General features: G+C 35.7%; 1 protein-coding gene across 1 annotated transcript in view; it reads left to right on the forward strand.

Moving 5' to 3' along the window:
- Positions 1–13,423, forward strand: part of LOC130449861 (cadherin-23) — a 32,046-nt gene that overhangs the window by 11,575 nt on the left and 7,048 nt on the right. Inside the window, exons 10-19 of the mRNA XM_056787904.1 lie at positions 438–752; positions 1,040–1,313; positions 3,222–3,490; positions 4,517–4,902; positions 5,907–6,054; positions 6,651–6,908; positions 7,847–8,035; positions 8,778–8,910; positions 9,618–9,775; positions 12,002–12,231. Of these exons, the coding sequence (XP_056643882.1) occupies positions 438–752; positions 1,040–1,313; positions 3,222–3,490; positions 4,517–4,902; positions 5,907–6,054; positions 6,651–6,908; positions 7,847–8,035; positions 8,778–8,910; positions 9,618–9,775; positions 12,002–12,231 (2,360 nt within the window). The remainder of the gene's footprint in view (positions 1–437; positions 753–1,039; positions 1,314–3,221; positions 3,491–4,516; positions 4,903–5,906; positions 6,055–6,650; positions 6,909–7,846; positions 8,036–8,777; positions 8,911–9,617; positions 9,776–12,001; positions 12,232–13,423) is intronic.

Here is a 13,423-nt window from a genome sequence, read left to right on the forward strand (position 1 = left end):
ACATTTCCACACACCACCTATGAGGTAGTGTACTTGGCGCTTTTTTATCGTAATTTTCGCTGTAGGCCTATTCCACTAACTGTCATGAATTTTAGGATAATTTAAGCAAAAACAAAAAATACCTGTCAAGTTCTGATTATTCGGTTAACTACTGTTTTGACTTCTTTAGATATTTTAATTAGATTCATACTCTTGAAAGTCTTCTTCAACAGCCATGTCTTCTTCTTCTTCCTCTTGCTGGATGTTCATAAATTGTTCAAATGTGACTGAGTCTATGGTCTCTCTCTCCAAAATTGAGTTACAAAAATCCACACCTATTACAATGGTGACAGTTTTCAGCCGATATTACAACGTCAACTTCTTTGGACATTCCCGTTCTGGTCCAGTTCCTCAATATTTTTTTTTGTATGATCTAACTATGATTGAAATATTTTTAGGTAAAAGCGCAAGATTTTGACGGTTCTTCTCCAAACAATCAAGTCGTTTATCGAATTCAAACAGGAGCGTCTGATAAATTCACAATAGATGCTGAAACTGGTGTAATCAGAGTTGCAAGAGGCGCTTCTTTGGATCCCGATTTAACTCAACCACGTAAAACGTTTTATTCTTTGAAAGTACTCGCAATAGATGGCGCACCTGGTGATAAACAGTTACAAAATACCGCCGATGTTAACATCAATATTATCGACGTCAATAATAAAGCACCTGTTATATCGAATCTTGAACCAATTTCGATTCATGAAAATTTACAGGTAAGTTTTGATTGGGAAGCTGGAATTTCTTGAATCGTTTGTAATATTCATACTGAACACACTATTTATACTACCATTACACCAACACTCATAATTACTCTGTGTGACGCGCGTTTCGATAACCAAGTTGTCGTCTCCAGAGACTGAATAAACTATTTTAACTTCAGTCTCTGAAGACGGTAACTTGGTTATCGAAACGCGTGTCAGACAGTGTAATTATGAGTGGTAGTGTGAACTATGTTTCTATAAACATCGTTATTGACGGAAAAAATGTTAATCAATTTTAGGTGGGAAAAGTAATTGCGAATATAACAGCCTCTGATCCGGATATTAATGCTAGACTTGTTTACAAAATTGACGAGAAATCTTGTTTGGCTAAAAACGAAAAAGGAAGTTTGTTGAAATACGACGATTATGATTGCGCCGGATCTTTCAATTTAGATTTGTATACCGGTATACTATCCATAGCAAAATTATTGGATAGAGAAATTGTTGAACAATTCCAGCTAGGAGTTACAGTCGAAGATATTAACACGGAAACTGGACAACAAATAGCGTTTGGTAACTATAACCAATATTTCATAGGAAGGGAGTATTAAAAAGTAGAATGTTTACAATTTTTAAGCGATTGTAGTTCGCCGGACAGTCCAAAACCGGTAACTTTCCTTAGTTCATCTTTGTTTAACTAAAATGCCTTTCAAAACCAGTTGGTTGAAATAGAAATGAATCTCTTCGATTGTTCAAGACATGGGCTCCATGTTTCTGATGTATTTGCCCACTTTTTTATGACTTGATGGCTTTTGGTCTTGCCTTTTTTCGTCAAGCTATCAGTTTGGTCATTGCCATACATTCTGGTGTGGCCAAGTACCCACATTTTGGTAACTTTATTGTTTAAATAGGAGATTTCGTTTGGTTCCTTGAAAAAACGACAAAGCAATGTTCTTCATAAGGTAGTTCATCGGACAGTGTCTAGGGAGCAATACCAGTAACTTTTAAGATCAGTTGGTAGTATAAGAAAGAAATTTCTTCGATTGCTTAAAACCTGTGGTCTTATTCCATTTTTATGATGTCTTCTCCTTTGCCCACTTTTTTATAATCTGATGACTTTTTGTCCTGCCTTTCTTCGTCAAGTGGTGTGTTCAGGTCTACTCTCAATGAGTTGAATGCAGTCCTATATTAGCTTTGACTGACTTTTTTAAGAGTTAAGAACTTGAAAAGCGTCTTAGGTAACTAGCTGCGCATGTAAGAATAAATTATATTTCTGCTTGGAAAAAGGAAAGCTTTGAGTCCGTGGGGATAGTGAACTTGGATACTGGGCCTTATATTCCTGCCCCTACTTGTCCATTTCTTATTTCGAGCCATCAGTGTAGAGTAATGAGCCTTGTGGGAACGCAATTTCTGCATTTGTCTATTACTATCGACTTATGATTTTCTAGTTTTCGGTAACTAATTCGGAAGATACGGCATCCGTCATCATATCTATAGGTTAGGCTGAGTTGCCAAGTCAGGTCGTCGGGCTTCATATTCCGTTCTTTGTATGCCTTTATAGCCCATTTTTTTGCTTCACTGTAAAGGTTTTCAAAAAGGGCGATTCTAGAATGAATTGTAATGCTGTCGTGAGACATAATCTTGTAGCGCCTGTTTCGCAAGGCCCTTTGCAACTTATCTAGTGCTGTTTCTCCAACTTTGGTCTTTGTTCTTGGCCTTCATATGAAAGCTACCTAGCTAATTATAGATCACACAACGGATTTATACATCCACTTCATCGTTTTCGGGGAACTTTAAGCCTCATGTTCCTCCGACCATTCTGCAGCAGTTGTATAAAACAATTCGTGCTTTATAACTCACTCCTTGAAGGTGTTGTCTCCATGTTAACCCGAGATATCTAATATCCAACTTAAGGGCTAATTCAATCTCATTCTATAAGTAATAATAATTAATATCATTCACCAACTGAATCTCCACACAATGATTCGTAGTGGTGATTCTATGGACGTGGAATAATAAATTTTCTTATTCAAAAATTGGAGTTTTCATCATATTCTCTCTATTCTTGCTATTCTCATTAAAAAAAATTAACCTTCAGTTAAATTTCATAGTATCAACAGTAGTGGTTTCGTCAAATAATTCGGGTACTCCAAACTTCATCAGAAAATCATCATTAAAGTCATTTTTTTCAAGCAATTCATCTTTAGCAACAATTGCGTGTGAGAGAATAGTTCTTTGTAATAGAATGTTTGAAAGACAAGTTTGGTTTCAGTGTTGAAATCCTAGGATCAGAATTGACCAGAAAGTTATTTAGTGTATCCTAATTTGTTTATTTTTAATCAATTTTCTGTCTCTGAACTCTCTAAAATGAAGGGATGCTTAATTAAGAGCTTCTTCAGCATCTTCTGAATATCTGTGATACCTATAGCATAGAGATGGCGGCTTAGAATTATGTCATACTAATAATTACTGTTTATTTAGGCTCGATACAAATTAGTATTGAAGACGTCAATGACAATGTGCCCAAATTCAGAAAATCTTTTTATAAATTCATTGTTACGGAAAATAGTAAACATGGTACACCGATTGGAGCAGTCGCTGCCGACGATGTTGATAAAAATCGTACGATCACTTATCTATTAGAAGGACCTCGGAATTTGGTTAATTTATTTCATCTAAATACAGCCGACGGAGATATGGTCGTAGCAAATAAAATCGATCACGAGGTTTATGAATGGATCAATTTAACGGTAATAGATTATATATAATGTTTAGAAATTAAGTTTTTTACCTTCGAAACCTTCAGGGGAGACCGATGAGAGTCCGTGAAAAAACAGTTTCTCAACTCTAAAACATGGAGCAAATTTTTGTTCAAGAGAAGCTACAACAAACGCAAACATAATCTAAGGTCTCTGCAAAATCGAGTGCTTCCAAATTATTATGAGAATTGTCAAGAAATAATGAGGTCAAAATTATTATAAATGAAATTATAGATTTTTTCCTACTTTTATTTTTTATGGAAATTTTCTATTTACTGATTGCTAACGGTAAAAAATGCGCAAGTACGCCGACATTTTTATTTGTTTTTATCTATTTGGAAATACACATAATTCTCACGCTTGGTATTGTCTTTAAAAATTTAGGAATGAGAACTGTGTTGGAGGATATCCAGCATCGAGGAAAGTATGAATATGCCAAACAGGCGCTAAATAGGCCTCAGAGCTGGGGGAAGGCTGTCCCAGGCAGGTTTTCCAATGCCTGTCCCAACTAGACAAGCCGACTTGGTTGGTTATTTTGTGGGTGCTCCGGGCTACAAAATCGGTTTCATCAGAAAGTTCCTTAAGGAAAATGGGGTGTCAGGTGGAGTAGAGACAGTTTGTAATCTGTTCTAAAAGATGGTAGCTTTGTCTTCGGCTCAGAAATATTTTTGTCTCTGCACTTCTAGGTGCGACTTTGAGTGCTTTTTTGGCCGATGAACCTGTAGAATTGTTGCTAAAACGCCTATAGTCCAAGTCGGCGGAGGTGGCCTTCCATTTTCTCCGCTTTTCAGCGTTGATTTCAAGTCTGACTAAGGCGTTACAACGATTCCATTCCATCTCAACTTCTCTATGTGAGAATCAACTTCCAAAATATATTTATATAGAATTTCATTACAGTGTTGCCAGAAGTTTCGGCAAAATCATAAAAAATGTGTATAATTCTCAACGACTTTCATCTTAAACGGCGTTAAGAACACCATTTATTACAACTATTAAAATATTTGATTGTTTTTGTAGGTTAAAGCTACCGATAGTGGATTTCCTCCTCGTTCGAGTAGAGTCGAACTGTTTATACAAATTTTAGACGAAAACGACAACAGTCCTTCTTTTTCACCGGAACCTTCAACTCTTATTATTCCCGAAGATATCCACGTTGGTACGGAAATAACGAAAGTCGAGGCCACTGATGCGGATTCCGGTGAATACGCTAAGATAACTTATCTGTTGGACAGATTATCCTCACAGGGAAAATTCAGTTTAGATAGTGAAACGGGTGTTTTAAGAGTGTCGGAAAAATTGGATAGAGAGGAGAAACCTACTTATCTATTGATAATAGAAGGTTGGGATAATTATCAATATGGTTTTAATAGTGGAGAAAGTAGAAATGCTTTTAAACAAATCAAGTGAGTGTAAGAAAATTCCAAATTCTTTTTCGTTGTTATTTCAAATTTTAGTAGAATTGTACTTAGTAGTTGCAATTAGTACTGCCAGTTTATTTAGTATTTTATTTAGCTTTTCAAAAAATGATTAAAAAACGTGTTTTTTATTGTACCATTCACAGTTTGGCGTAAAAAGCCAGGAGTATGATTAAGTTTTTCTAAAGAATTTTTAACATAACCTCTCTTTTATAAGGATCCTATCTTCGTAGGATAAATTAAAAAAAATAACGAAAAATATCGAAAAAAACGTCCAAAATAGTACAGTTTGGAGTTAAAATTAACAACAGATAAGCCTCAATGGGTCAAAGTATGTCAAAAATTTCGAAAAAAATTAGTTTCCTTAGTACAACCCTTCAACTTAAACATACCAAATTTGGTACATAACATGAGGCTGTTGAAGGCATAAAGTAATGGTGAATAGGAGGCGCTCGAACCAATCTGCAAGGTTAATTCGGGATAACCTAACCTTAAAATTGCATAGAAGATTTTTATCTGTCGATTTAAAACAGTTTTCTGATAATAGCATGCATGACTAAATCCTAGAACTTTTTTAAATCTTATAAATTTTCATAAAACTTTGTCATTTTCAAAAAAATATTCCCTAAAATTGGAAAGTTACAAAAAAGTTGGCTATAAATCAAATTTGACAATTTGCAATTCAATTAATCTAATAATTAGTAAAAAGTTATAGAATCAAATTATGTATTAAGCATGAAAATATTTTTTTTAAAATCACCTTACAGGTAAAAAACTGTGATATTTAAAAGTTAGATCACCCCTAATAGAATGGTTAGACCACCTTCTACTCACAATTACTTAATGCCCTTAACAGTCTAATGGAATGTGACAATTTTGGTATTTTTAAGTTGAAGAGTTCAGCTTCAGAGTCTCTATACATCTCTGCTCTGTGACGGTCCTTTTACGGGACATCCTATATATATCATACATCAATGGAAGTTATATTTTAGTATTACTATAAAAGATGTCAACGATAACATCCCTGTATTACACGTACCGGAATATTGCATCAATATAACTGAATTCCATGAGCCCGGACAACCGATCACAAGACTTCATGCCTCGGATGCAGATGATCCTGATACCGGAAATGGACAGGTATTTATAACTTTTTGGTATATTCCCAATAGTATATAGAAACTACAAGGGTCGATATTTTTTTCAACGCTACGCGGACAGAATAAGACGGTAGAAGACCGCGAAGCTCTCGCTCCGCCTTTGTTGAGATTCAGGCGTCAGTCGGCGTTGTGCTACAGCCACGTAAACATGTCTGCCATTATTGATACTACCGCATAGGGTGAATTGTGATTCTTTCTCTACAGGCCGAAGGCCATAGTGCTGCAGAGATCCATCGGAGAATGAATCGCGTGTAAGGGAAAAACTTCGTGAATGATGGTGTTGTGAGTGAATGGTGTCGAAAGTTTAAAGATGGCAGTAATGATGTACATGATGAAGGAGGCCAAGGACGCAAATCAGTCGTTTCAGATGACCCGGTTCAATGAGTTGATAGATTGGAAAACCGCAGATTCACCATTACCGTTTTGTCTACGGAATTTCCAGAAGTTTCAAGGTCTGTTCATTAGCGGCAACTTTCCTTGAAGATGGTGTTGAAAATCTTGTCCTCCACAGATATGACAAACGTCTCCATCTCTTCGGTGATTAAGTCGAAAAGTAAACAAACTGATTTGTTTTAGGTGATTATTGACATCGTCGATGGAAATCTACATAATCTTTTCGAATTGCAAACAATCAGCGAATGGTCGGTGGATATAAGAACGACTACTTCTTTGCGAGGAAGACACGGAAATTATACCCTTGTCTTGAAAGCGCAAGATATGGGAATACCTAGTCTTTCAGTTGAAGAAGCAGTGCGTATATGTGTTACCGATTATAATGATCATCCGCCGGTGTTTATCAGTCCTCCGCCAAATTCCACTTTAAAAGTGCCAGAGGTAAGTAATTCCAAAATCTTTCAATATATTTCATAGTCAAAAATTCGATCCCACGTATAGTTTCAATGGCCTAGTCAATATTGCTAATCGATTTTTTGAATATCCATATACATACAATATTTAGTAAAATTACTTACATTATTACGATACAAATTGAGCTGTAGCTCATCACATTCTTCAGTGGAGATGTAATTCAATATTCTTCGTGGTATTAGCCAGGAAAGTAGTTGTTTTCTCCTTTGAGAAACTGCAAGCCGAATCATGAAATTCGAAATAAGAGGTGTAAAAGATGTTATGTTTTTTAATTACTGAGCATGCCTCAGATATCACCTATTAATTTAATTCACATATCGCCGTCTACGGCTAGAGATCTACTTGACTCACGGTTAGCAGTTGGAAGTGAAGATGTCGCCAGGAAACGTCTACTGAGGAATGTTCAACTACATGAATCAATGAGCAACACCGGCGTTCGGATTAGAGACTACGAAAGAGAGGTCGTTACGCCACTCTGAAGAGACGCCATAACGTCGAAACTAGTCAGTCAAACACTCCTTGTAATTGCAAAACTAAGATATCAACTGTTTGTAACTAGTAATCTAAATAGGCCTTTTCTTGGACGACAACATTCTGTTTCTATACGTTAGAATTTGAAGCAAGTATTGGTTTTCACAGACATGTTCTGAATACCATTCAATACCAGTTGATGTAACCAATAATTCCATCGACCATTTTAACAGTGAAAAATGTTTTTGTTCCGTTAATTGGTTCAGATCTCTTCCGAGTCGTAGTTTGATATTTTAGACCAAACAGTTTTGTTAGGTGAAGTAAATCGGTTGTTATTTTTCGCATGTTTTGAAAAACCGATGAAAATCATAATAACTTTAAAGAAATAAAACAAAGTATAGGCAAAAACGTGTATAATATCACGTATTTTACAGAATGCAACTGTTGGTAGTGCACTGATACAAATATTAGCAACCGATGAAGACATCGGATCGAATGGTGCCGTTAGATATAAATTAAAAACCGACCCGGCTGGTCACTGGAAATTTTTCGAATTACAACCGATTTCTGGTATATTGGAACTTAGATTACCGTTCGATAGGAAAAAACAAAAAATTTATGACGTAAGTACATGTCTAAAAATTTATCTCTTCCAAAACATATTTTGAATCGGCATAATTAGACAGAAATTCCTTGGCTATTGTCATAAAAAGCAGTGGTATTTATGTGGTGCTTAGTCGTTCTTTCCCCTTTCACATAACGTCTTTAGCTTGTTTACCAAACCTTTCCAATTCTGTCTATCCATAGCCATTTGTTTCCGGTGTCTCGCTCCTTTTCTTTCCAAGCCAATCTTCACTTCATTCCTAACCTAACCATCTCGACCTCGGTCTTCCTCTTCCACTCCCATCCTGTGTACACTTCTTAACTTATCCCAGCTTCCAGTCCAGTTCTCAATATATGTCCTTGCCATCTTACTGTTACTTATATCATTATTTTCAACATTTCTATTCTCCCACCAGTTGATCTAATTCTTTTATCTACGATTTTTTTTCTACCAACGTCATTTTCTTTTTTTGATTACATAAAAGTACCCCATAATTTTTTCTTTCTATTTCGGCCTTTTTCTTTATCACACTTATCTCTATAGTATAAGCCATGAGACTTTATTGTTTTGGTTTTATTTTTATTAATTTTCTCTTCAAAAACTGCTACATTCGCTGCTTGTTTCGTATCTATTACTTCTTCTGTTGTATCTCCGTCTCTGTCTGGAATTTCCGGATTTTGTTTTTTAACATAACACTGAGACCTTGTTCTGTCTACCATTCCGTTTTGAGAATCAACATTATTACAAAATTTTCATTTTAGATCAGGATAGAAGCTTATGATTTGGGAGTTCCGACGCCGTTAAGCTCCGAGTTAGATTTAACAGTGTACGTCAGCGATATAAATAATTATCAACCTCAATTTATGATAGATGAATACCATGTTAACTTCACAGGTAAGATAACACATTGTCTGATCAATTAAAGTTATAATGAGGCGCTCAGGAAGGAATCCAAAACATTTTTGGTGATACATATACCGTTTTCACATCATTTTTTTATCTGGTAATATATTAAAGTTTTTAGTTTCGAATGAATCACCCATTTCTCCTTTTTTCATTACTAAATATTTTATGAACAATGTTTTTTGAGGCACTCCATTAGAAATGGTGTAAAGAATTCATGCTTGGTTATCAGGGATGTCATTTAACTAAATCACACATTCCAATGAATTTTTCATGAAACAATTTAGGAATTATAAGATTGTATCTTTATATTCAAATCATGCAAGCTATTTCTGATATAATTTAGGCGTACTGAATGCATTGTTTACTGCTACAACTACAGCTTTCAATAAATAGTTTACGTTCGGTATCTGAGGATGACACCTTGGTCATCGAAACGCGCGTCAGACAGTGTAATTATGAGTGTTGGTTCAGCGGTAGCAATAAACAGCGGATTCAGTATGAATGTACGGATACTAATGGTACCAAAAGACTACACAAAGTCTTGACCAACTAGTTTATTCTTCGAGATATACGAATCTGGATTTTGAAGCTTCGAAGGTCTTTTCTTGACTCTTGACTCTAATGGTAAAATTATAACTTTGTGTTTTCTCATTATTCTCACTAATTATAATTTATTCGCTGTTTTTTTTTTTTAGAAAATGTATCGCCAGAAGTAGAAATCAGGAAATTGCCAGATACTGTGGACAGAGATGAATTTGAATACGACGGACCATCAAGACCGGTTTGTTATTACATAATTGGTGGGAACGAAGACAAAATGTTTCATATTAATCCAATAGATCACACCCTGATGGTATGTATAGTTTAGACTGTCATTTGAACTGCGACTTGCTGTTGCCCTAGGAAAGATCGACGTTTACTCTTTTCTAAAAGTTCAAACAAAAGATTTTCATGTTCTATTTCATACGTCCCGTGATGTAGTACCTTGGAGTTTTGGAATTTCTCACTCTTCAAGAGTTTGTAAAGGATAAGTCCTCGACGTTGCACAATCTTCTACTAAACCCTTGTCTTCAGGAGTGTATGTTATGAATGCAATAAATCTTCTGTGGTTATGCTCCTAAGTGTATCGTAACCTATCTGTAGGTTCTTTCAGTAACAATTTTTTTCCTATCTACCTATTTTTTAGAATTTTCTTTATTGTCCTATGCAAAATTCCAGAGAAGAATTCAGATCCTACTCTCCCTTACTTTAACAATTTTGTCTCCACTCCACGAGGATGGTCCTAGAAGTACCTGGGCTGACCTAGAACAGTAAAATATTTTGTAGCAGAGTTTAAACGAGGCCGTACGACTTGCATCGCAGTGGTCGACCAAATGAGGTAACGACTTCAGAAATGTTGAAGAAAATAATCAAGACTGTACTGGCTCGACTTTTAGCACCGATTCATAACGATAGATGAAACGTGGGTTCATCACTTCACAGCCGAAACAGAAGAACAATCAAAGCAATTGACTGAAAAGGAAGAACCGGCTCCAAAGAAGGCAAAGACCGTTCCATCTGCAGGCAAGATCATGACCTCGGTTTTCTGGTATGCGCATGGGATAATTTCAATTGACTATCTTGAAATGGAAAAACTATCAACGGCGAGTATTATGCGAAATTATCACAACGTTTTAGTAAAGAAATCAAGCAATAACGGCCGCATTTGGCTAAAAAGAATGTGTTGTTTCATCAAGATCATGCACCAACTCACACATCCATTAGTGCAATGGGCAAAATTAATGAATTGAAGTTTGAATTGCTACCTCATGCACCCTATTCGCTAGATTTAAGCCGCTCGGATTATTTTCTGTTCCCAGACTTGAAAATATGGCTCAGTGGTCAAAGATTTTCCTACAATGAAGAAGTGATTTAGGTAGTTAATGACTATTTTGAGAAGCTTGACGATTCTTATTATAAGAAGGGTATCGGATTTATTGAACATAGCTTTGAAAAGTGTTTGGAGTTAAAAAGAGATCACTTCTGGTACTGGAAGCTGGTACTTCTGAGACCATCCTCGTAGTGTGTACCCTAACCATTAGAGGGCAACTTTATTCTTATTGCCTAGTTCATTTAACTTGTTCAGGCATTCCGAAGCCATTTTGAATCTCTATAATATCCTTATTTTACTTACTGTTACGAGGTGTGGCGATTATTGCGATATTATGTATATTTATTTATTATCACCTTCAATATCTATCTCGTCATCGCTCCAGGCAAATATTCCATTATTTGAAACAGTGCAAGAAGTAATTTTCCGTTAGTTTCTTCAAGACTCGCATCCTTAACAGCTTCAGAGAGTTTGAGACATTTTCGATAGCATTCAATACAAATATTTTTGCGTCTAGTTGTTCAAATATGAGGATGTTCGGCATCAGCTTTGAACACATTTTACGCATGTTAAAATTTCCATGTAAAATTTACCAATCGCAATAATTCTATTCAGCAATCTTACAAATACTTAGCCGACGGTCAGATCGACTAGTATTACCGATTTTTTGGATATTTTCATCCGTTTTTGACGTGGAAGAGCGTGAAGAACGTGAATCATCTTCAATATCTTCTCGATCATCTTCAAAACGCTTAAACTACTAAAAAACACAGAGACGCGCTAAACATTCATTGCCATACACTTGTTTTAATAAATTATAAGTTTCATTTGCAGTTTTACCAATTTTTATGTGAAATAATTGCTCTATTTTTACTTCGATCATTTTTGTGGCAAAACAAAAAACATCCCCTATACAAAAGAAAGTCACGGATGCACTGGTTTGCTTGTAAACACGGTAGACATCGCATTCGAAGTGAGCTTCAGGCTAAACATCTGGCAGTCGCTAACCTTCTGCACGTGTACTTTTTTTGTAGTAGTGCTAATCTCGGTACTTAATAACCACACCTCGTATACTTGTATCCAAGTAATCGTATTTTTGTAATTCTTACATATTCTCGGCCCTTATAAATATTATAGTTAAATTAATAATTTTTGCAAGTCATTATCAAAAAATTATGAAAAATATTTATTGTTTAATATAATTCCAAGCTGACAAGGAAATTGGATAGAGAAGAAAAAGATACGTATATTTTATTGATAAAAGCAACAGAAGAATGCAACAAAAGTCCGAAGAATCAAAGTTTTTTCGACTCCGATGATGATACGCAGCTTAAAGTTGTTGTCAAAGTTTTGGACGTAAACGATAATGCACCTAGATTTATTCACAGAGTTTTCACTGGTGGAGTCAGTACTGCTACAAGTTTCGGAACGAAATTCATGTGAGTATTTCATCTAAGGCCCAGCAAGTGTAGTTTAAACCTCAAACGTCGGTTTAAACTGCAGATACCATTTTTTTTAGTTAGGTTAGGTTAGATTAGGTTCCTGCATCGTAGTCTAAGGTTGGATTGCTGGCTACTGTTGGAACGGCAGTTGAACTGGACCATGACTCTCAAGATTAGGGTTTTGTGGACGACCTTGACGAATAACAATTGGAGGTGGGCGATTGTCGTTTCTTTTATCAGTCTGTGTTTTCAGTTGAACCGCTAGGAATAAGTACTTTGAAGGAACAAAGTTGATTAATGTGTCGGTTCAACACATCTAGCTTCACCATGTAATGGCGCGAACCAAAGCCAAATTGCCAAGTCTCTTTATCGACTGATTTATGATTGGCTCATCTGGGCCCAAAAACGCATTTGAAATTGGTTGATCCGACAGCGACATTAATCATCTGGGCTTGGTCAGTTGGATTAGTGACATTTTCAACTATTAAACGGGTCTCAAAACGCTGAATGTAACACAAAAACGGCTCCTTGGATGCATCAAAGTTTTCAAACGGAAATATTGAATCTTGGATATGTGAGGCAATACATTCGAAAGAGTTCATGGTGCGCATGATCGTGAATGCGAATACAAAATTCCTTACAATAATCAAAGGGGGTTGACTTACCCTTCTCCACTCGACATTACAGACACGACGCTTGCATACGACGCTTCAAATGAAAAGAACCAGTTAGAAGCAGTTATTGGTTGTCTCACTTCATGGGCTACGCTTCCACTTACGGAGTATTACATATATTTGATCGCAACTCAAATTTAATATAAGTTTTGTTGAAATATGTTACTCGGTTTAATTGCGGCTCTGTGCTAGTAAAATGTGGTGGCGCCCTCGTCCGTGATTATATATCAACACAATTGTCAAAAATCATCAAAACCAGTGACCTTTGGAAAACATTATTAGACAAAAATTCAAGCAAAGTAATAATTAAAACTACCCAACATAAATGGAATTATTACAAACTTATTATACGATAGGTACGAGATATGTAACCAGCATAACAATAAAGAGTATTGTTAGTTGTATAATGAGTAGAGTAAGAACCTATTAAATAACAAAACGGTTGATAAAATATGGAAAACAGAAAATTACGATATCCACTATATCAATTAATATGTTTGATATTTGTAAAAGAT

This window comes from Diorhabda sublineata, chromosome 10 (genome assembly GCF_026230105.1).
Source record: "Diorhabda sublineata isolate icDioSubl1.1 chromosome 10, icDioSubl1.1, whole genome shotgun sequence".
Classification (NCBI taxonomy): domain Eukaryota; kingdom Metazoa; phylum Arthropoda; class Insecta; order Coleoptera; family Chrysomelidae; genus Diorhabda; species Diorhabda sublineata.